This window comes from Enoplosus armatus, chromosome 5 (assembly GCF_043641665.1).
Source record: "Enoplosus armatus isolate fEnoArm2 chromosome 5, fEnoArm2.hap1, whole genome shotgun sequence".
In the NCBI taxonomy this organism is placed as follows: domain Eukaryota; kingdom Metazoa; phylum Chordata; class Actinopteri; order Centrarchiformes; family Enoplosidae; genus Enoplosus; species Enoplosus armatus.
In genome coordinates, this window is record NC_092184.1 from 4,254,995 (window position 1) to 4,279,213 (window position 24,219).

General features: G+C 45.3%; 1 protein-coding gene across 1 annotated transcript; it reads left to right on the plus strand.

Annotated features, from left to right (window-relative positions):
- On the plus strand, nucleotides 1-23,173 carry LOC139285059 (large neutral amino acids transporter small subunit 4-like). The gene is made up of 14 exons (XM_070905497.1): nucleotides 1-201; nucleotides 6,430-6,646; nucleotides 6,757-6,812; nucleotides 7,034-7,110; nucleotides 15,835-15,927; nucleotides 16,128-16,261; nucleotides 16,761-16,966; nucleotides 20,283-20,435; nucleotides 20,946-21,072; nucleotides 21,109-21,151; nucleotides 21,210-21,329; nucleotides 21,707-21,780; nucleotides 22,735-22,858; nucleotides 23,012-23,173. Exons 1-14 carry the CDS (start codon nucleotides 42-44, stop codon nucleotides 23,171-23,173), a joined length of 1,746 nt encoding a protein of 581 aa, XP_070761598.1. The 5' UTR covers nucleotides 1-41.
- The last annotated feature ends 1,046 nt before the right edge of the window (nucleotides 23,174-24,219 follow it).

Sequence of the window (24,219 nt, forward strand, 5' to 3'; positions counted from 1 at the left end):
TCCACTCAGGCCAGTGAAGTGCTACCTCCAACCCAGTTGAGATGGCTCCCACCCTGGCCACAGCCTTCTCCCGCCGCTGGTGGATGGCGGTGACGGCGGTCATCGAGAACTTGCTCTTCTCCGCTGTGCTGCTGGGCTGGGGATCCCTGCTCATCATGCTCAAGTCTGAGGGCTTCTACTCCTACCTGTGCAAAGGACCAGGTGAGTCTGCTTTATGTGGGTCATCGTATTTTACTTAAGTACAAAAACAAGCTGATAAAATACACCGCGTTGTTAGAGATTGAGCCAGTAGTTCTAGATCTTTTTTGGCTTATGACCCCATACAAAACATCTGTTAGGGGTCCCATGTCACATTTCAGATGAGTTGTTCTACCAAAGAGACATTTCCCCTCTAAACTTCTCAGCTGGTTTCATTTAAATAATGAAAACCCATCGAGGTGGGATTATCCAATATTGGGGAATTAAACTATTCAACTACTATACCTAACTGTATGTAAATATAACAGTAAAATGCTCCTCATGCATTGTTGCATCAGTATTAACAATCTAATAATGTCATAAAACATAATATTTCAGTCACAGGGGAGATTTTACTGCAGAACGAGTACTTTTGATACATTTAGCTGATTATACTTCTGTTCTTCTACATGATTAGGATTGTGAATGCAGCACATTTACTTGTAATGACTCACTGGCTCACCTCTTTCTCAGTTTAGAGATAAACTCGTGTTAAATTCCATGTAGTTTGGTTGATCATCTTACAACCTGTAATTGTCAGTCTCATTAATGACTTGCTATGCTATTACCACTACCTTTACTCCAACTGCTGCTGCTGATATGAACATACTTATCATGCAAATAAGCTACATATAGCTCGTCTTAAGCGCTAACAGACCTGTTGGCTTCCAGTATTTTACAAAAGCAGCCCCATTCTGGGCTTTTTGGATTTAGTCAGAGTTTGAATGGATGTTAACGGGTCGACCTTGCATGACGACGCCCTGAGTATCTCTGAGCTGCCGAGAAACCAAAACCTTTCAACAGACTGATTGCAACACTCTGGGGGTATTTTTTTGCTGAGTGGGTGTGGTGGAATTATGGAGATTTAAGGACAAACACAAACAAGCGTACAAAGGAAGTGCTCAGGTTTCACCTAAAAAAAAAGAAGCAGCCGCAACTGAAGGGATTCTTAATGATCCAACAGTTGGGATTTCCTCATGGAAAACAAGTCGATATGCCAGCGGCAGGCAGGCAGCCTCTGAACAAGCTTCAAAAGCAGCTATGAAGTGCTCCTGCACAACAAACCCATAGACGGCTCCGATTAGGTTATTTCATCATTTTTTTATTCTGTGCTTGGCTCTCTGTGATCAAAGGCGACACAGGGAGCTGTGTTTTTATTCGTCTTGGAAAATCAAATCAGATGAGGACTTCGGGTCCTTCCCAGCCAGGTTTTGGTAACCGTTCGTTGACAGAGTGGCAACGTAGGTCGGATTAAACTTAACAACAACACGCTGAAACGGCAGTTCATCAAAACATTCATCATCACCAGTGGGGTTCTGAGTTGCCTCCATTGTCCTGCAGCACATCGTGAATGTGAATGAGACCATTCATCCCTCTCATTCTCCACAGTGATTATCACACAGGCTGTTTTCTGACTTTGTCTCTTTGATCCTCAGATTGTGTCTCCGTCTCTGTGTGTTTCTGTTTTTGTATCCCCACAAAGGAGCGGTGATGAAAGCCTCGCAGGGTCAATTTGCGCATATGAAGCCTTTTAATGCTTTTATCGCTCTCATGCATTCACTCACACTGTCACCTGACGCTATCTGAGAGTAATGTTCACTGGATGTTTCCACACTGTAAAACATTACTGTGGGTCTGTATTAATAACTGCTCACAGATAATCCTCCAAACCAGTGGATACAGCTCGTGTAATCCACCTTGAATGAAAGCTGATGATCCGTTGACATTCTATTGTTGTTTCTCTGATTGGATTAGGTTTAGGTATCTCTTGCCGTTGACTCAGCTCCTTCCACAACGACCTGACCCCAGCACCGTCCCAAGGTCTCCACTGACCTGCTTTTACTTGTAGAGCTGAGGAGTTTGAAACCAGGTCAAGAAGGTGCCTCAGACCAGACAAACATGTTGCAGTGTCCTGCTTCTCGCGTACAAAGGAGCAGTCTGCACTCATTATTAGGTTTAAATGCCGTCGTGAATTTTCTGACATTGCGGAGCCCAAACATGCTGCTGTTGTTGCGAAGCCTTTTCAGTCTGAATTCAAGACGAGATCAGATTGAAGGAAAGGTTCTTGAATTAAAGAAATATTTAGAATAAAATATACATATGGTAAAATATCTTAAAACATTACCCACCAAACCTCCTCTCAGGAGAACAGGAGAAGTGATCCTGTTCTAAAGAGACGGGGGACAAAATGTTCCTGCTGTGCTGTGGTGGAGGGCTAGTAACACAAAGAGGGCATTTCATACTGAAAAACGTTTAATTTTAAATGATTTCCACTTGATTTGACTAACTCACGCTAGCCTTGGCTGAAATGAAATGCATTGGGACTGTATGCTTTGTCTCTCATCTCATACATTAGAACTGCCTGAGGAAGGGATCTGTTCTTGGCCAGTGTTGGCGACTAAGTGCGGCAACTAAAAAACTGTTTCAATGTACATATGAGTGTTGTTTTTGGGACAGACTTGAAAAAAATGTGAACCAATCCTTTAATGAAGTTCCTCTTTTTCCAGAGCTTTGGCTTTTTTCATTACCCTGGAAACATGAGGGATGCTTCTGAAATTGTCCCCTCATTTACTTTCCAGCGTTTGCCAAAGAAGACTTAGTATTGCGTCAGTTTAGAAAACAACAACACGGGACATGATGCAGGTCACGCACAATGCACGCTGGTATTTTATGATAGTCAGCATCGTTTGCTCCCTTTTTGTAAAGCGTTGCTGGATCAGGGTCCTCCATTAACCCTAACCCCACAGCACTACAAAAGGGAAGCCAATTAATATGTTGCTGATGATTCAGCATGGCAGTAAATCAGAATAAAGCAAGAGGGCAGACACGTCAGGAATACACAGATGGGTGACAAAATGAAGAAGTGTCCTAGTAACATCGTCAATGGTCTTTGTTATAGATTTTCAAAATGAATAACACTCTTCCAAAAGATGTTTTTGATGATGGTAGTGAAGAGCATTTAGCATTACACTGTCGGACCCATGATGGCCACATATGCAGCAGGACTCTCCAACACCTGTAAACACATTTCAATGTGTACAGTCGGTGGAGTTCCCCTTTAACAGCTGTTAACAGCTGGAGCGCTCACGTCAGAAAGCTAACAAGACACTGCGTCAGACATGAGAAGGCATTCGGAGGCAGAGCTGGCCAGACCACAGTTGTTCTGCACATTGTAAAGCAGTCCAGTGTTTGGCCGAGGAAGCAAATCACCGCCCCAGCTTGTGTTATCGTGCACACACCCTGTTTGAATTTGTATGCTTGATTTGTACGCACATCTCTGAACAAACCTCCCCAAGAAGTTCACAGCTTTTGTACAGTGTGGCTCTGCTTTAAAGAACGTCCTCTACCTCAGGTTAGTGAAACCCACAACTGTTGTTGCTCATCGGTTCAGCACATCCTGCTCTCCCACAGTTAGCTTGTGGTTGCTCTGGTGGTGAGAAGTGTGCGTACGTGTGTGTCACACAGTGGAAAGAGAAAGGTTTGCAAGCCTCGAGCGCTCCCACCTCCCTTTGTGTCACGACTCGGCCTGTCAGCGCGCCTCTTCTTTCACTGAGGTTCTTGGTTGTTTCTGAAAGATAAACTGTGCTCTGTTTGCTCTGTCACCAGAGGAGCTTGTTTGTGGTCACTGTGGACAGAATGTACGCCGTTGCAAAAGAAAACGCGGAGGATTTGAATAGCTCAAGTGGTGAATTCAGTTCAACATGTGTTTCATGTTGCTGCTAGATTCGACCTTCCAACCATCACTTGACCCCATCACCTTACACAGTAATGACTGTATCCTTGTGTCACGAGGAGCAGAGCCTCCATCTGCAAATTGTTTGGTTGAGTTGTGGATCTCGGTGCTGCAACTTTGGAGCCAAGGAAACCAGGCTGTTAGTGCATCCTAGTAATCATTAAACCAAATGACTCTGCAGGAGGTGCGTCTGTTTGACATCTGCTGTATGTATATAAGGGGGAAGTCATAAAGGACGAAGGAGTGGCATGAAAAAGGAATTTGACGGAACATACACACAAAATGGTGTTGACAAGAATGAGAAACACCCTCTGACGGATGGCAGGTACACAGTGAACACAGTGGGATTCATCAGGAAGAACTTTTCACAGAAGTCAGCCTTGAGTGTATTTGCCTGTGTGTGTGTGTGTGTGTGTGTGTGTGTGTGTGTGTGTGGTTGGGGCTCTTCCCTTATTGACTCAGGTTTGCTGCGGCCATTTGATTAGTCAGCAGCCGAGGCCGCTGGGGGGACCGATGCTGCTATCTTCTGTTAGTCCAACAGTCAGCACTTAATGCTCCGCTCCACCTCAGATACCGGCCTGAGAGGGTCGAGGACATCCTCTCCATATTGACAGAAGGGTTTGATCACAAGGGGCTTTTAAAAGCTGATACCGAAGCCCGTGGTTTTGAGTTTTCACCACACGAGAATGTCACTGGTAATGTGGGTCGGTTGTTCCACCACTTCGGTGGAATATCTCAACAACTATTGAACGGATTGCCATGAAAGCCGCAAAGACTTTGGTGATCAACCCTGACTGCTTTCCCCCCGGCGCCACCAGCAGGTCAAAGTTATCACGTCTCCAGTGTAATATAGCTACATCTGCTTGATAGGTTGAACATTTTGTTCAGACACTCGTGGTTCCCAGAGGATGAACCAGTCTGATTTTGGTGATTCCCCGACTCTTCCTCTCGTGCCACCACGAGGTTCACTCCCATGCAGTGAAATGTCTCAGTAACTACTGGTTTGCCGGTTACAGACATCTACTAAATGGACCTTGTGGGAAGATTGTTTTTACAATTAATATTCTATTGATTCAATCTATAGATACCTGAATAAATGCACCACAGTAGAGGTGAATGACTTTTCATTACAGATCTGCACCCTCATGTTAAATCCAGCTTGTCCTTTCTGCTGCTGCTTGTTTTTTAATGCTCTTGAGCTCAAGTGTCCCGACATCCCTCAATGACTTCATGTACAACACTGCAGTCATCAGATGTTCATTAAGCCACGTTGCCTTTCACCTACTTGTGTCCTCACAGTGCCAATTTTCTGCACCAGGATTCATTTAATTTGACATAACAGCTTCCTGTTGTTCCTCTAAATTCTGCCCTTAGCCCAGAGTCCAGCGTCGATACCTCCTCCCTCCTTTTACCTTGAGCTGGCTCAACACAGTCAGAAATGAACATCACACACCCGTTCAAGAACAGAGCGGGAAAGCAGATTTTCAGGTCTGCTGTTTATTAGACGCAGCAGAGTCTTTAGCTGCTGTTGACAACTGGCCCCCAGGACTGAGATGAAGAAAACACTCTGATGACTAAGTCCTTAATGCCGCCCTCCCTCCTCCAGACATTAAACATGTGGCAACTGCTGAGTCTGTCTCTACTGCTTTCCTGGCAGTTTGACCAAAAAAACAAGTCAAGGTGAATGAGGAGCTGCGTCCCTCCTTCAGCCCCTGTCTGTCTGTCCGTCTGCCTGTTGATACCAGCGGAGTTTTACCAGAGGCAACCATCTAATAGAGCAGATAGACAAAAATAGACTTCACATGCACTCAGTGGACTGTGTTTACCAGTGATTCAGCAGGAGGCGGACTGAGCTGGCGTCTGTCTGTGAGAAACTGTTACATAGAGTTCCCCTCCACCGTGCCGGGGTTCAGTTGTGACTATTTCTGGCACCTGTTTACCCGGCATTGTGTTGTTTTTCCCTCCGGTTTGTTTACGTGACCTTTTCTGACTCTCCTGGCTCTCCGATCAGCAGCTCAGCTCTCAAGAGAGGGGAGGGGTAAATGTCGAAGCTCAGGCCTCAAAGAGCGACATTAGAAATGAGCTCCCTTGAAATACCAAGACGGCATTTATTTTTGGTCACACTAAAACCTCTCGAATGACTGACCAAGTCAGCAGGTTCTTATCTGGTTTTGTTCCATAAACACTTTTTCTTGTACAAAGAAAATGATGATGATTTGTGCGGCACAACAGACATCCACAGGCTGATGCCTGATTTATCATCTGGTTAACTTAAGTGTGTTGTTTGCAGATACTTTTTGTAATGTTACAGAATTACAAGGTGTTGAATTTTCAAAGTTATGCTTCATTGCCATCTGGAACCACTAGTATAGCTGCAGTGTGCACAAATCCAGTAAAAACACTGTTTCCTTATCTGACAGTCTCTTCCTCTCCGCTCTCTCGTTCTTCCCGCCGTCCAGAAAACAGCTCCAGCCTCAACCTCTCCAACATGTCCACCTCTGCGCCTTCTGACTCTGAGGAGTACCTGGAGATGAATGGCTGGCCCATCTGCAAGGACCAGGACGAGATGCTGAACCTGGCCTTCACTGTGGGCTCCTTCCTGCTGTCGGCCATCACCCTGCCCATGGGCATTGTCATGGACAAATACGGCCCGCGGAAGCTACGACTTCTGGGCAGGTAAGGCTTGAAAAGAAAATATAAATCCATTTTCCACTTGACATAATAATCATCGGACAGTTATCGTCTGTTTGGCGGCCTTGTTCATACCCATTGCTTTGTGTTCCTAGTGCCTGCTTTGCCTTCTCCTGCCTCCTCATCGCCTACGGTGCCAGTGACCCCAACAGTAAGTATCCCTGCTCATGTCACCTCACACACATGCCTTTCACTCCGGGGTCGTACTGCCTCACACAACAGGCAATAGCATATTTACACACAGGCACATACAGTGTGTCGATGCGGCGGTGACACTTTAATGGGAGGTGTGGGAGTTGCCTTGCATCAGCAGAACATGAACCAGCATGAACCACATCTGTCTGTGTCACTAATCTGGTCTTTCTCCCGCAGATCTGTCCATCCTGATCTTCTTTGCTTTGGCGATGAATGGGTTTGGAGGCATGTGCATGACCTTCACGTCTCTGACGGTGAGTAGGACGGCTTTGCTAAGATTGCAATGCTTATATTTTCAGATTCAATTATTATTTAGTTTCACTTCTCAAATGATGCTACTTATACCCCCAGAATTATGTTTTTGTCAGGGATTTATTTCTTGGTACGACTTTCTGTTATGACCCAACACTAAAAAGACAAAAAGTAAAACAGTTAAAGAAACATTCTCAACTGGAGGCAGACAACACTGAATAACAGAAAGCCAGTTTCTCATAAAATGTCAATATCAGCAAACCAGAATAGCATAATATCTAGATTTGATATGAGAGGAAATGAAATGAGAAAGAGTGGGTTGGGAGGAAGAGATGTGAAGATTTCTAAAGAAAAACTGTGGGGAGGAAGAAGAGGAGAGAGATGAACGAGAGGCAGGAGAGTGGATTAGAGCACACTGAAGTGATAGCATCAGCCACTGACGGAGAGAGGACCAAACAAGAGGGTCAGTGGACAGAGAGAGGACAAAACAAGAGGGTCAGTGGACAGAGAGAGGACCAAACAAGAGGGTCAGTGGACAGAGAGAGAGAGATGGGCCGAGAGACATGACGCTTCTCTGCATCAGAGGGAGGGAACGTTTGAAAAGATGGACGTAGGAGGAGACGGAGGAAGGGATGAGCAGTGATGTGTAGACAAGAGAAGAGGGACAGATGGAGTGGATAAGGAAAGCCAGTGGTCAGGATGATCTCATCAGTCAGACAAAGTGCTGCATCACAGGAGAGGCCACGTGAGAGAGAGAGAGAGAGAGAGAGAGAGAGAGAGAGACTTAGGTAGAGAGAGAGACTTAGGGAGAGAGAGAGACATAGGGAGAGAGTGGTGAAAAGAGAGCAAGTCTGCATTAGTAATTTATTATTCACTCCCGTGCTGCTGCTCTGGCTGGGAGCCAAAAAAAGACCTCTCCTCATTACTATTTCATCCACACAAGGACACATGGATCATCGTGTGTGTGTGTGTGTGTGTTGTCGACAGTGCAAGCCTGCAGATGTGTGATTGTTTTAACAGTGTTGAAGGTGAGAGCACATTTTTAGGGTTTGACTAGTGTCTGTTTTATCAAAACGGAGGGGTTCTGAAATCATAAGCACTAGATCAGAGGAGGAATGTTGAAGATACACGTTACTTTGTGAACGCGCGGTAGATGTTCCTTTGCAACAGTGTCACTGAACAGTCTGTTGCTTTATCACAAAACACAGCGAGAGCAGAGACAGGCTGTCACTGAGGACACAAACAGGAAGCAGCAACAAGGGAACTGAATGTGTGTGTGTTTGCATGTGTCTCTCCACCCATGCTTTGCTGTTTCCTATTCAGGCTGCCTACTGGGACCCTTACTGAAACACACACACACACACCTAAATACACACAGAAGTTGCTCAGCTGGTTTCATCCCACTGCACACACACACACACCCCCCCCACCCACCCCCTCCAACCTCCCAGTCTTTAGTCTCAACCTGGTTGTTTTTGTCATCTCCAGTTTCAGCTGCTCTCCCTCAGCAAGGCTGGACCTGCACACAACTGTCAAATCTGTCTCGTGCAGGGGTGCGGCATGTTACTGTATGTCCGCACTGTGTGTGTGTTGTTTTAGCTGTGGAGGGCCTCTAACCTACAGTAGGCTGAGTTTCAGCTCCCTGCAGGCCTCTGCAAATGTTTTGTTTGTACTGCTGCCTCGGTGTGTGTGTGTGTGTGTGTGTGTGTGTGCGTCAGGGTATCTGTAGGTCTTGAAAAGTCTTTAAAAACATTGAATTTAGTTTCCTCAAAAGAAGGCCATAGAAGGTATTAAAAAGTCTGTCGGGAGACGTTACACACACGGTCCTCTGACAGACGGAGTTTCAGTCAGCACCATCACACCTACATAGCAATCACTGCAACTACTGTTAGCTACAGTAGCTCGTGGCTAATCACCTCATAATGGCTCCATATTAATCATTTTGAACCGCTTTGCTGCTTATGCGGGTCAAGGTTGCATTCATTGAATTAGTTATATCATTATTATTATATACTGCTGGGAGGTACTGAATGTATATAAAAAATGTAATAATACATAATTGTAGGCCTATTGCCCCTGGTGGTTTTCGTCATACTGTAATACTTTGGCCATTGTGATTGTGAAACAGGTATTAAATTGCATTCTATGTGGTATTAAAAGTCTTAACGTGGTGAACCCCTGGTGTGTGTGTGTGTGTGTGTGTGTGTGTGTGTGTGTGTGTGTGTGTGTGTGTGTGTGTGTGTGTGAGAGAGAGAGAGAGAGAGAGAGAGATCAAGGCAGAGTAAGTGCTATTGTGCGGATGCTTTGCTCGGGCTCTTCCCTCTCCCTGCCCTTTCCTGAATCTCTGGGTCATGGGCTGTTACCAAGGAAAACAACTATTTTAAGAGACGTTTAATCTTTATTTCTCCAGGGGGGAAAAGCTCTGACGCGGCATCAGGTCAGAGTGACCCAGTGTGTGTGGGTCTTAGTCATTTGGGACCAGAACCAGGGATTTCTTTCATCCTCTTTCTTTCTTTGTCTCTGCTCCTTTCTTGCTACCTCTAATGAGCTCAAAGTGGACTGTTTGGCTCCTTCACCCCTTTCTCTGTTATCGCTTCTCTTTATCAGTCTTTGCTTCCTCACTTCCTCATTCTCTCCTGTGGATGCACACTCAGCACTCTGTGTCCCTGCGATGGAAAACAGGGAGTGAAGCTGAGGAGAAGGGGGGGGGGGTTAATTCCCTCTCTGCTCTTCATTCCTCCCGTTCTGTGCTTGTAAACAGCTTCATGTTACACAGAATCTCTCCTCTTATGAAATGTTCCCAAACAGACCCCCTCTACGTACACATATAGTATATACATATATCCACACCCACAGGCAGACGTGAAGCCCCTCCTCTTGTTCTTCGTTCTTGTTTGCGGCACGTGTTGGAGCCCCCTCTGCTTCCTGGGTTTGGTCCCCCAGTCTGAGGCTCTGCTCGCTGCCCTAATCTACTTTCTGTCTGATGCCTTGTATAACGTGTATTTCTTCTGTTCCCAATCCCCTTTTTTTCTGTGTCACCGGTCTATCTGGGAACACTATTACAGGCTCACTGATCGTCTGACTGATTTCCTGCGTGAAACAGTCAACAAACTGGCCATGGGGGGGGGGGGGTTTAGCTGAGAAATCTACATGTTCTGCACATGTATTTCCCCCTAATGGCTTAAACTTCTAGGCGGGGGCTGGAGGAGAAAGAATGAGTGATTTCTTGTTCAGTGGAAAATTTCTGAAGCGCACACACAGTACTTGATTCTACTCGGTGAAGGGATGAGAGCAAAATCAGTGTGAACTATTTATTACCATGCTGGAGATGGCAGGAAGCACAGTGTTTGCTCTGTTTGCTGCATGTGACCACATGAAATGAAGGGAAGGGAGATGTGGGGGGAAATAAAGATGAATGAATGCTAAAGGTCAAGAGTTGCTCAGAAATTTGAGATCCACTAGGGGTTTCCGTGCTGCTGGAATGACTGTAAATCCCTTCCAGACACAGAGGGGTCTTAACACTCGTGTAGAGACACCCCCGCCCTTCCAAGAACTTATTTCTGGTGGAAACACACTGCTTTTTTTTTTTTGTGGCGTGAAAGTCAACTGGTTTCAGTCCACAACATATCAAGCTCAGCCTTAAAAAATATCGGACTCCTAATAGGAGGGAGCAACAGATGACGTCAGGTCGATGGTGGTATGCAGTCTGGTGTTCGTCAGCTGGTGTTTGCTAATCTTAAGGCCCCCTTGGCTGCTCTTTATGATGGATGGAGTCCTATCCTGTGCGTCAGGACAGGGCCGGTCAGAGCTGGTTCTCAATGGTCCGGCAGCAAGCAACTGGAGTTTCCACTTGCTGCAGCAAACCCTCTTCCTTCTTTCGTTTCTCTCTTCTGTCCTCTGAAACGGCTGTCCAGTTTCCTCCCCCCCCCCCGCCGCCTGCCTTCAGGCTCAGCATGTTTTCTCACACCCTAGGCCTCTTTGTCACCTCACACTTTGCCTTTCCCGTTTCCATTTTCAAACACTCAGCACACACACACTCTTATCCAGAGTGACGTACAAAACACATGCAAAAGCTGCAGGATGGCCAAAAAGTTTGCAGTCACAGGGGAAACTTTTAACCAAGCGAGTATCTAAACGGGTTAGCCAGGAGTCGGATTCGTCTTCATTCACCAAAAAGAAGTGCAACATCAGAAGTTTAGGCTCCTTCAGACTTATCTTACACCCAGTTGAATACATTTACATATTACATTTACACCGTATTCAGAACATGTACCCAAGGAATACACAGGGGCTAAAACAAGACAGACGGTGGAAAAGATATCAGTCTTGCTTGAGGCGCTGCTTAGATATCATCAACAACCAAATATATGCGTTATACATAAGTCGGTCACATGGCGTATAGTGTACGCAGCGTTCATCTCCTTTGCCTGCACTGATAACATTCAGCGCTCTCACCCAAACAAGATCAAATCACAGCCGAACAGGTTTCAACCCGCTCATGTGGTTATTTGAAACGCATTTTACAGTGGTCCTTTGAGCTAAATGCTAATGCCAACATGCTAACATGCTCACAATGACAATGCTAACATGCTGATGTTTATCATGTCAACATGCTAACATTTTCTGATGAGCAGGTTGGGTGAAGTGAGTTCAGTGGGTTTAGCCTCCTTGCTGTAAAGCCCGTTCAAAAGCTGTTCTGTCACTGGAAAATCCAGGGACATTAAAAAGCAGTTACAGTGTTCCAGGACATTGTGGCAGTGGCCCAACAGCCGTTTTTAAATGTCTCTAGATTTGCCAAAAAGAGCATTTTCTAAATGACTGAAAAGACCTGTTTAATTCATCTACATAACCCACGCTAAAAGAGATTTTTGACAGTTTTTGTATTTTTCTTTGTTCGGTTCAGTTCAAGTTTGGCCTCCCGCACACAGTGGTGCTCGTATTAAATACTGAGTTACCTGGATACTTTTCAAACAAAACCCTGAAATGCATAGATCCACTTATTGATGAACGCCCCCCCCCCCCCCCCCCCCCCCCAAAACAATTATGCACCTGCCTCTAACCGAACCCTGCCACCGAACTCTGATCTCTTATCTCCAGGCGACTGCTCTGAAGCTAAACTAGACCTTTAGTGGCTGTCCAAACACTGAGTCCATCTGTGTGCGTACCCTGCCACCTCTCTGCATGGATACACTGTGACCACAGAGCTAACAAAAGAGCTATTCAGGGAAGAAGCAATAACAAAGTAGATGGTGGGTGTTATTATTTTATAGAGGTGTATACACACAGGACTGCTGTCTGTCTGTTCCGTCACCAAAGCTAGCGGCTTTAGGAATGGCAGTGTTGGTCTGTTGGTCTGTCCATTTTCCAACCTCAGAGCATGGCTGTCGACTCTTTGTCTTATTGGACTGATAACAACACATTAGTAGAATTCAGCTAATTTCAATGGGATTCATGAGCATTAGAGAGCGTAATTCCTACCCAGAAGATGACGGAAAATGTATTTTTATTATGTAGTTGGCAGATTTTCAGAGGCCCAAAAGATCACCCATAGGGTCAAATGTGTATTTATAACATTTCAGACATATGCCATGGCAGTAACATTCATCGTGTCTGTTATCTGGTGGCTGTGCACAGTTACTGTGCAGTCAGTTGCTTGTTGTGTGTCTGTTAGCACCTGAAGCCACAGCAGCTTCTTTGTCCCCCAGTGTTTAACAGTCACAAACTCACCTGTCTGCTTGACTGATGTGTTATTGACTCTAGCTACAAAAACACTGTTATCTGCTGCTCGTCAAGCCTGACAGCTGCTCCTCCCATCAGCACACTCACTCTCTTTATCTCCGTCTTCATCCTCATGCTGCTGAACCCATTAATCCGTACTTCTTCTTTCATTATTAGCACACCAAACCGGTTTGTGACATGTCGTTTTTTTTGGGAAGCAGTGGTCTCAGCAGCTGACTGTGACTCAGACCTAGTAACCCAGGGAAGCTCCCTTTGTGTGACATAAACGCTCGGCATCACAAGGACTCCATGTGTTTTTTGACTCTGGTTTGGGCATGCTGCTGCACACACAAATGGTTTGAGGTTGCCACTCTAGACTGGCAGTGCGCCGTAGGCTCACGTGATTTTGTTGTTTGTCTCCCACTCACTCGTGCACTTGCAGAAATTAGCGCCAGTGGCAACAGTGCTGCTTCCAAATGAACCTGTTCCCAGAGTGAATAAACAAGCCCAGGCGTATTAGTGGGAGAGACACCAAGGAGGTGAATGACAGAGAGGTTAGGGACTGACTCATCAACACAGCAACAGCCTTATTCCTTTTTTTTTTATCTGCACTGAATTTCTGATGGAACTAATCTCAATGTAAACTTGTTAATTTGAACTAGTGACTTTATGACTGTATGATGAAATGACTGGGTTGGTGAGAGGGTCTTGAAATTATGTTTCACTTTGTAAAAAAGCAAGGCCCCCTCCCCGGGTGTATTCATTTTTCTTTGAAACCTCCTCTTGACTGCAACAAAAACTACATGTCAAAATAATAATTATTACTAATTGTTAAATGGAACAGCTTGTACGTCTGTCCTCTTCACATGGCAAAGTGCACGGTTACAAATCATCACAAGTGAAAGTTTTCTTTTATGTTATAACTATTTATGGAACTATATGGCAAAGGAAGGCTGAATATACATTTAAGGTGAGAAAAAAAACCCTGCCTCTGCTCTACCAAAAAAGTCAGACTTCACTTCCTTCAGCAAAAAGAACAATACCCTCCACCTTTTCTTAGCGCCCCAATTATTTTGGTACAGTCCCTTACGCCACAGCATACCCGATTCTTCCCAAGATCATCTTATTATTATTAACAGAGCTCTTGCGAAACACTAAAAATGACCCATCCGTACAGGCTAGAGGATGAGGAACAGCGGGGAAATCTGAACCTGTTGACTCTGCATCGCCATCAAGGCCTTGATGCGTCATGACCACATCAAGTCTGCTGAGCTAGACACAAGCTGAGCTGGTCAGTTGTGTCTCCTCTCCTCTCCACCAACTGTGCCAAAGGTCACCCATCTTTCCCCTGGTGTTGTTCGTCAGTCAGTCTCCTCCTGCAAAGTGTCACAACTGGATTCTTCCAGTTCAGTGCTGCAGCAGAGAAACAAGGTGGAGGACTTCAGGCTCCTTGTTATTTCGGATGTCATGGCAGGGGCGGAGCGGTTTTTGTAGCTCACCTTTGGTCCAATTAATCCGGAGAGTGACGTCTGTGTGGGGTGAGAGGGTTCAAGCAGCTGCCTAACAAGCTGCACCCCCGTGGGGAGCACAGCAGCCGGATGGACGGGTGGACGGACAAATGAGGACAATGCGAGAGGAACTGGAGGAGAAATTCTGAGTGTAGTTGTGCTATTTATGATCCACAATAATGTTACACCCAAATGTTTAACTCCATGCCCCCACTCTTTCACTAGTGACCCCCTTCATTCACTGCTGTTCCTCTCCTCCGTGTTAAAACTACATTTTCTCCAGATGGCATAAATCAAACATTACCCTGACAGGGACGATAAATCTCTAAGCCCCATGTTGCTCTCACGCTCTCTGTTGCCATTTTTTGGGGGGTCTTTGTTTTTGACTTCTTGAAGAAGGCTGTTTACGGTTTGAAGATGCCTAGTTAAGAACAGCGTGTGCTCTTGTCTGGAGTTGAGGTCGAGTGTCATTGTGCAAGCCTCTCTGGCGGTTCTGTCTCTGCTCCGCTACGAATGCTGGAACAAAAACAGTGCGAGAAACACGCTGCTGCTGCTGCTGCAGACAGGACAGGGTGTACTTTGTGGTGACAAGCCTATCAATATTCAATAAAGTACAGCAGTGGGGGGGAAGTATTTACTTGAGTGTGTGCAATATGCAACATTTTTAACAAGTGGGTTTTAGCAGATTGTAGCAAAAAAAAAAATATATATTTATATGTCAACAAAGTGATTAATGTGCAAGCTGACATGCTGCAAAAATTGATTAACTGATCTGCCGTAGTTAACTAAATCCAATTATAGATACAATTAGGGCTGGCAGCAGCCTGCCTGTTAGCAATCAGGCTGTCGTCACACACACAGGTTACACTAGGTCCCTTGGTTAAAAAGGTTTAAAGCGAGACTGTGTGAGTTTTGCTGCAGTTAAAGGATAGTGGCAAATGCTAAAACACAGCATAACAGTTGCATAAATACAAAGTCAGCAAAGGGACTCAGTAATGTTACACAGGAATCTCTATTTAAAGTTTGCCAACATTAGCCACCACGAGCTAACAAGTAAGGCAGTAACAGCAGAACTGTACTGAATTTTACTGCTAATGAATTCAACTTTTACTTTGTAAGAGAATGAAAGTGCTGTGTCCTCTGTCGAAAGCTTCAGAGGCTCGCTTTAGTAACTTACTAAGGCGAGCAGCAGTGTGCAGTGGCTGTGTCACTTTTTTGGGGGGGCTTCAAAGGCAAAAAAACCTCTTTGTTCCATCGCTAAAGCGCTGACGTCATGCACGTCAGAATGCCTTTTTCTCTAACTCCGTTGGGAAATTTAAGACCAGACTGCGCTGCGTGTTGTGTTAGCAAGTGGATAATTGACTTTTCTCCTGTAAGCCTCAGGCTAATAGTGTTTCACACTGGTGTCGTTGGACGTCGCAAGTTTGTGTGCTTATATGAACTTGTTGTGTGTCATGTTCAAGTTAGTGACCTAATCGGTTCTCTCTGCTCTCTCCATAGCTCCCCAACATGTTTGGAGACTTGAGGTCGACTTTCATTGCCCTGATGATCGGATCCTACGCCTCCTCGGCTGTCACTTTCCCCGGCATCAAGGTAACATTCTATTTGTGCTGTCAGTTGCGTCGCCAGATTCTTGATTTACCCCAAAATATTCATTAATTTGAACTCATCCATCACAAAAGGATTCCACCTAAAAGTGAAAGGCTCAAGAAAAGAACATTAACTAAGAATAACACTGCTACCACAGAATGAGATATTGATTCTCTATTATGATGTGTCTGTTTGGGTTGTAGGTGATCTATGACCTGGGTGCCACCTTCATCATCATCCTGACGGTTTGGGCCGCCTGTGCCTGCCTCGTCTTCCTCAACTGCTTCGTGAACTGGCCTCTGGAGCCCTTCCCCGGCCCAGAGGACATGGACTTCACGTAAGACAAATAGACGCACTCACTCTCGCACACGCACACAAAGGCAAATCAACATTTCTGTAGCCTCCAGCTCTCATTGTTAAGCAGCCGTTTTAATGCAATTGGCTGACCTCAGGTTATACCTGCTGCAAAGGGATTCCTGCCTGAGCCCAGACAGCCTGCATTCTCCACAGAGATCACCGCATCACTGCATACACACATATTCAAGATTGCATAGACTTGCATGCTCACACACTCATACACAGTAAATCCTTGTGTAATGCAGCGGAGGCCAACTGAGCCCTAAAGACAGGAAAGAACATAAAACCAGATGATCAGCCGGCTTTGCTCTCAATCACCTGGATCCTTTGGTTCCTACCATCCTTTCCCTTTTCCTCTCTCTCTCTCTCTGTTTTCTTTCCTTCTTTCTTGTTTTCCTCCTCCATCTCCTTTCATTTGACAGTTTTCCATGCTCTGTATTTTGTGCTCACCCTCTCCTCTCTTTCCACCGTGCCCTCAGGGTGAAGATCAAGTTCAGCTGGTTGGGCTTTGACCACAAAATCACAGGGAAGCAGTTTTACCGGCAGGTGACCACCGTGGGGCGCCGTCTCAGTGTCGGCAACTCCATAAAGCAGCAGCACCAGCCGCCCAAAGACCTGGCAACGCAGGAGGCCAACAAGCTGTGCCTGTCCACCGTCGACCTGGAGGTGAAGTGCAAGGCCAAGGAAGAGAGTGAGTCTGACACAGAGGATCTAACTGAGGAGCTCTGTAGTGTTGGGAATCTGGTGTCATGTTGTAGTGAAAGTAAAAAAGGGAAACCAAGTTGAAGTTTAATCAAATACGTGTTGCTTGGGAGATATCTGGTGAAACAGGGCTTTTCAAAATCACAGATAAATAAACATAAGTGGTCCTTGCACTCAAGTGATCCAGTCTTTGAGAAAAGGCCGTCCCACTATTTGTTGTGTCTCCTTTGCCAACTTATGAATATTCATCCAGGCATCTCAGGAGCCAGTCTGTTGTGAATGAACCGGGCAGGAGACCTGCTCTGTGTGCCAGATTTGTCTGAAAGCTCCATGACGGACAAAGGCTTTCCAGACAACAGTCCATCCCACAGTCCTGGACTAGTGATGTGAGCGCCTCATAGTCATGGAGGCATTTCTTTTCTCTTAGATGTTTGTAAAACAATTAGAGCTTGGCAATGTGGTTGACATAATTCAATATTATTAAGAATGGTATTTTTTTTCGATAACTGTTAATCCTATACACAGCAAAATAATCCAATTGGTGTTAAAAGCAAACACCTGTGTTCCACTTTTATTCAATACGTAAGCCCAAAATCTTCACATATATGAAAAAACACCCCTTCAATAACCTTGTTAGTATTGTTATTACACTTTGCTCAGAATTACTATTTCATCCGCAGAATGTTGAAGAACAATACCTCGATGAGATCTTGCCGTCACAACCTGATTCGGCTAAAAAAACAGGATAATATTAAATCAAGATCCAGCTCAAGCCCTAGTCACAAACTCTGATGGAAAACCAATGCAGTGTACTTGATGCACTGTATAAGATGCAGACACAATAATCTGGATGTTGTATTCACAAAGCAAATGCAATTGGACTGTGCACCTTTGAGGAAAAACCATATAAAGCAGGTTATCAGAGTACTTGCATCACTTCAAACCACAAGCCTAAAATGATCCCAGCGCAAACCCCACCCCCCTGAGAAATGTTTGACACCAGAAATATATCGAGAAATACGAAATCCCTTCATTTTTAAAGCTGCACGGGTCAATGTTTTTTACCTTAACAATGGATCAAAAGACTATGTGTAATGTGTAATGTGAAAGGTGTCACCCACGGAGAATTACCACCTAACTGTGCGTTACCCCTCAGCTCTACACAAAGCAATTTAGCCTCTTTTTGTTCATGGTCTTGCAGATAGTCAAAGTTAGTGGCTAGCTGGTGAAAATAGACATTTATCAGCCGTTGGTGGAGACCAAAACAGAGCTAAAAGGAGAGTGACAACTGGACGATAGAAACATGACTCCAAATAAATGCTAATATTGCTAATGAGTCTGCAAAATGTCTAAATAGGCTAACATGTTAGCCACAACAACTTTAAGAGGTGATCATTTGTCAGTGTTGTGTTTTTAGCTTGTTCTGTTTCCCCCAAGTGTCCAAAAAAATCAATTAATGCAACTTAAGCAGCCTTAAAAACCCACCACGTGTTATTTTTGTGTAATTGTAGCATGTAAGCTACATTCAAATTCTCACATTCCCAGAAACAGTATCAAAGACCTCAATGACCCACAGTAGTTACAGCCAGTAATCAGAGTACTGTCCCGGGTAAATTGAATGTGTGGTCGGACAGTCAGCAGCACCACCTCTCAGGGCCTGACCTACATCTGTACACAACAATTAGGCACAAGAACCCCTGTGGTACCCCTTAAATGACCCTTTACCTCTGCCCTACATCCAAGCTAACCTCTGTTACCCCTACACCTCCAGGCGTCCTCAGGGGCCCTACGGCTCTTCTACACAAGGGTCAGGGACTCCCAGAAGGGGGGGGGTGCTTGCTCCCCTCTTGGTCTCTTTGGTACCAAATGGACTGTGGAATTGGTTCGGACTCTGTTCTTAGAAAAGTCAATCAGCAGGTGTGTGGCGCGCTGGCAGGGAGCCCCAGAGAAGCATTGTTGTGGCGAGCATCAGCCGGTTCGAGTGTGTGTGTGTGTGTGTGTGTGTGTGTGTGTGTGTGTGTGTGTGTGTGTGTGCGTGTGTGTGTGTGTTGGTTACTGTGTGTGTACAGTCAGGATGCCCATGGTTGGCTTCATAACAGCTGGACATGTTCCGTCTGTCAGGAGCTTTAAAGAGGCCCATATTACACACTCACCTCACACACAAACCCCCCCCCTCCACCCCCCATTCCTCTCTAATTTGATGGCAGCTGGGAAGGTTGCAGAATATTTACTTATTAGACATTGTTTCTTTTCCTCCTGTCTCCTGAGTTCTGAAAGGCCTGATTTGAATTTGAACACATATTGTTATTTGATTCTATCATCAGTAACAAACTCACATCATGTAGCTGCACTGAAACATTTGGTGTGGCAAATACAGTACGAGCTGTGTAAGTAAACCACATTTTTGAGCCAGCACTGAAGATGGGAAGAGAAGGATGGAGGATTTTTTTTTATAATAGATTGCTTAGATTTCTATGTCAAAATAAAATACTTGCTGTGTATTTTTTGCCTCAGGAATCTCAGCGTCTTCAGGTGCTCTCCTTTCAGTCTTGGGTGGAAAGGTTTTTGGGCTGATTTTCAAGTGCAGGTGCCTTGATCAGTGCAGGAGTATAACACCACGCACTGACAGGGACGTTAATGCAAAAAATGCACACTTTGTTTCTCATATCAAGCGCTCATTCTGATCTTTACCAAGAAACCTGTGTGTAAAAGTGCTTAAAAAACATTATAATGCCTTGCAGGCATGACCTGTTACCGAACAATTCCTTTAATTAAGCCTCGGGTGGATACCTGTTGTTCTGGGCAATAAACCCATCTGCTCCATCTGTGCGCCAACAATTAATTGGTTTGTCCAGTGCTTCACCATATGGGCAGTCGCGTCCAATTTCCATTTATATTCACAACTTTAATTAATGATCAACTTTTCCGAGAACCCACCTTTCTTTGAATCCCACCGGCCACTCAGCTTCTCATGAGGGGATAAGACATGTTACCGTGGCACCCAAGGGCCAGTGGGAATATTTAGATGACAGCCTCTTCCCTCCACCTCAACGGTCCATAAAGGAAACATATTGGTGTAGTTTTCCGTCATGTGAAAAGAGCTTAGACAGTGAAAAGAGACAGAAAAACGTGTGTAGGGACAGGCAGGCACTGACGTTTGAGTAATGTTCGGGGCGCTGAGGTCACAAAAAGGGGCTGGGTGACCTACCCTACTTTTCCCGAGTTTTCCGACGTATAATATCTGGTATTTAATGTTAGCAAAGTGGTTTGATCCAACCCTGACCTCCCTCCTTTCGTTTCCTCTGCAGCTCAGTCCTTCATGAAGAGTATCTTCAGTCCCATCTTCTTGCTGAGCCTCATCACCATGTGTGTGACCCAGCTGCGCCTCATCTTCTACATGGGGGCCATGAACACCATCTTGGAGTCCCTGACGGACGGAGACCTCAGCACAGGTGTGTGTTGTTGCCCGCACATAGTGGATTCAACTGTGCAACAGAAGACAGATGGTGTTCTGTGGACGCTTGCTTTTTATCTTTAACATCTGACCCCAGACATTTAACAGTGTTGCAGTGGGTGTTCACGTCCTCTCAAGACTCCTTGTGTCTTTTCTTTCTGCTCTAACAATCCTCTCTCAGCTGCTTTCTGCTCAGCTAAGCCGCCTTATTGCTTGTTGTTAACTCAGCTCTGTCTTTCCTTTTCCGTTTGTCTCTCTGGCTATTTCTCTTTTCCTGTCATGCTGCTGTTGCAGTGGAGAGGATGCAAGTGGGTAAGAGACCTCAGGCTCAACTTACAAAGATCTAACCACCCACACTCTCCAGCTGTCCTCCTCAGCTGTCTGTCCACTTTGTGTTTGCTTGTTTCTATGTGCATCACCCTCTAAAGTCCTCATACCGGTCATTTCATGTTCAAAACCTCAAAACATGGCATACAACGATAACAATAACTCTGTGTCTGTCTCTCAGTGAGTGTCTACACGTCCATCTTTGGCGTGCTCCAGCTTTTGTGTCTGGTCACCTCACCTGTGATTGGCTACGTCATGGACTGGAGGCTCAAAGACTGCGAGGACGAGAATGACAAGAACGCCAAGAGGTGAGGATGCACACGTAAACACGCACACACATTTAGACAGGCAGCGCAGAAGAAGAAGAAAAAGCAGAAGCTGGAAAAAGTAAGAAAAGCCGGACTCTGATTTTATTCTCGTCTGTCCCATCAGGGAGCCCGGTCAGCCCCGTCGCCCAGACAAACAGATTCAGAAGATCATCAACGCCACCAGAGCCTTCATCTTCACCAACCTGCTCCTGGTCGGCTTTGGATTCACCTGCATCATCTCTAACCTGCCACTTCAGGTACGCGAACACACACAGGATGGAGAGCCACTTTATTTCTTTGAAGCTTTTATCGGGGGATGCACATTTCCCAGCATGTGCTGCTGAAGTCTCCTCACAGAGAGAGCTAACACACTGCAGGGAGAGAAAGAGAGAGACCCAGAGATGTACATGATGTTCAAACAGGAGAGACTCACATGGCAATGCAGCTCCTGGTATTTCTTAGTACTTTAGTGACACCTGCTGGACAAAAGAGTCATTGCGGTTTATTTACTCACAGAATCTCATTCATCAGAGATGAAAGCCATTTCTCAGCGAGGACAGGCCAGCTGTGTGATCTGACCGGGTACTTAACGGAAAATTCATCCCTTTTTTTCCACTTTTCTCCTCCTCTTCAGATTCTGTCCTTTATCCTGCACACTATCGTCAGAGGCTTCATCCACTCGGCAGTCGGAGGCCTCTATGCTGCTGTGTAAGTGTGTGACACGTTGGCATGACAATACACAATGATACTGTATAGTGCCATTATACCACAGAGTATACCATTTACTCCATACACTACATGGTATGTTGTAGTACAAGTATATGGAAACATAAACATTGCACCCATATGTGATTGTTGAACATTTCGTTACAAAACCATGGGCGTTAATCTGCTGATATTACAGCCTCCACTCTTCTGAGGAGGCTCTCCACAACAGATAAGAAGCGTGTGCATTGGCGAGGTCCAACACTGATGTTGTGTGCTGCACAGATTGTAAAGCCCCTCCAGGCAAATCTGTGATGTGGGCTACATGAATAAAATTGACTACAATGACAAAACCAAAAGAGAAAATACACATACAAAGTCATATAAGCATACCACAAAAAAAAATCCATAATCCATAAAAATTTTTATCAGTTCATACATGCAAATACATTTTCAGAAGCGATTTTGAATAGGATGAAGGATACTGATTTTGCGAATCTGAGTTCGTCAGGCAGGTTGATCCAGAGGAATCTCCCATGGCATGGGAACAGCCACAGGTTCCTGCCTGATGACCTCAGACTGGTTGATAAGGGCACAGTGATTTAGAGATGTAATCTCGGGCATTGTCGTGGAGAAAGTCTTGGAACATTTTTTTGCCAAATGGCTGCAGTTGAAAATTAGCTGGATAGCTAACACTGGCACATTTAAAGCAATGGTCATTAATGAGCCTGTTCCTTGTGAGTAAGTCGATTCTAAAGACAGGAAAGGGCCTTCCCTAAACTGTTGCCACAAAGTTGGAAGCACGTCATTATATGCTCCAGCATTAAGATATCGGGCCCTGGTCCAAACCATGAAAAACAACCTACAAAAATAAGTTCAAAACTCAAGTACCACTTCTGCTTCGTCATGAAACCTGTTTGAATTTAAAATCTGAGACATGTCGTTTGTCCTGTGCAGGTACCCGTCCTCTCAGTTTGGCAGCCTGACAGGCATGCAGTCTCTGATCAGCGCTCTGTTCGCCCTGCTCCAACAGCCTCTCTTCATGGCCATGGTGGGACCCCTGGAGGGAGACCCCCTATGGGTAAGATGATGCAAATATATAGACGTTAGCATAAATGAGTAAAGGAGCAAATACTGTGGGAAATATTTAGACCTTTGAACATTTGAACAGTGATTTTTAGTGAAAGGCCCACATCATTATGTTGGTCTGACCTTTACTGTATGTTGTCTTCAGGTAAACGTAGGCCTGTTGGTGCTGAGCATGCTGGGATTCTGCCTGCCCTGCTACCTGATGTGCCACAGCCGCCACCTCCAGCGCCTCAGAGACGAGCACGACGAGGATCCCAAGATCTACGTCAAGATCAACAACGGCAGCAAGCCGGAGGCCTTCGTCTAGACCGGGGGGGGAGAGGACGAGCTACATTAAAAAGAGAAGAAGAGAGGGGAGGGGAGAGTGGCCGTGTGACACGTGTGATGAATTCCTTCACCCTGTCCTCCCTGACGTCGCAGCGGCTCACTCGTCCCTTACATTCCCCATAAACACACAAACACCATTTTACTGCCAATCATACGTGGTCAAATATGACTGCACACAACTGTGACACCCAGTTTCACCCTCTCTGATACTATACACTGTGAGAAACCTGACACACACACACACACACACACACCTCTTCCACTCCCTCGACTGCATCTCTGAACGGAGAAAATAGACTAATGGGAGAAGGACGCTTTGTATCTCCCCAATTGACTCCTCCACACACCTTTTCTTCACTCACATCATTCTTATTTCTCACTGTTACGTCCGTCGCTAACTGGTTTAGAGAAGAAGAAGAAGAAGAAGAAGATGCCAGCCAATGGAAAGCCACGGTGAGGAGATTTTGGAGAAGACAAATGTAAAAAGAAATTCCCAGTGACAAGAACTCACAGAAACTAACTGTGGTATCGTACAGCAGTAACCATGACGACCTTTGCTTTCTGATTGGTCCGGGTTTGTCTGAGGTGACTCAGTCAATAGTCAATGAGCCAGTGTTTATTATGGCTGCACACACACACACACACACACACACACACACACACGAGTGTCTCCCTTTGTCATGGCATCTCTGCTTCCTCTTTCCTTCCTCCTCGAGGGCATTAACTGAATAAGAATCCACAGACAGCAGTATTGGTAGCAGTTCGGATTGAAACGCATAGTATGATGGCTAGATTGGCACATAATGCGCAGGTAAGGAAACACTGCAGCATCCCTGCGTGTGTCACAGACTGCAGTGAGAAAAAACACTGCATGATGCCAGAGACAGTGCTGGCCCTGTATCACTGTTTCACTCAGAGACACACTTGACTCGCCATGTCGGTCCATTCTTTCTTTTTTTGGTTTTCCTCATGAATTCCTTTTGTAACGTTTTTGTTTTGTTTTGGTTTTTTTTCAAGTGTATTCAC

Coding starts and splice junctions, on each gene's coding strand:
- LOC139285059 (XM_070905497.1), top strand. CDS start 42: ATGGCTCCCACCCTGGCCACAGCCTTCTCCCGCCGCTGGTGGATGGCG. Junction 7,111..15,834: donor TGACCTTCACGTCTCTGACG/GTGAGTAGGACG, acceptor CTCTCTCCATAG/CTCCCCAACATGTTTGGAGA. Junction 15,928..16,127: donor TCACTTTCCCCGGCATCAAG/GTAACATTCTAT, acceptor TTTGGGTTGTAG/GTGATCTATGACCTGGGTGC.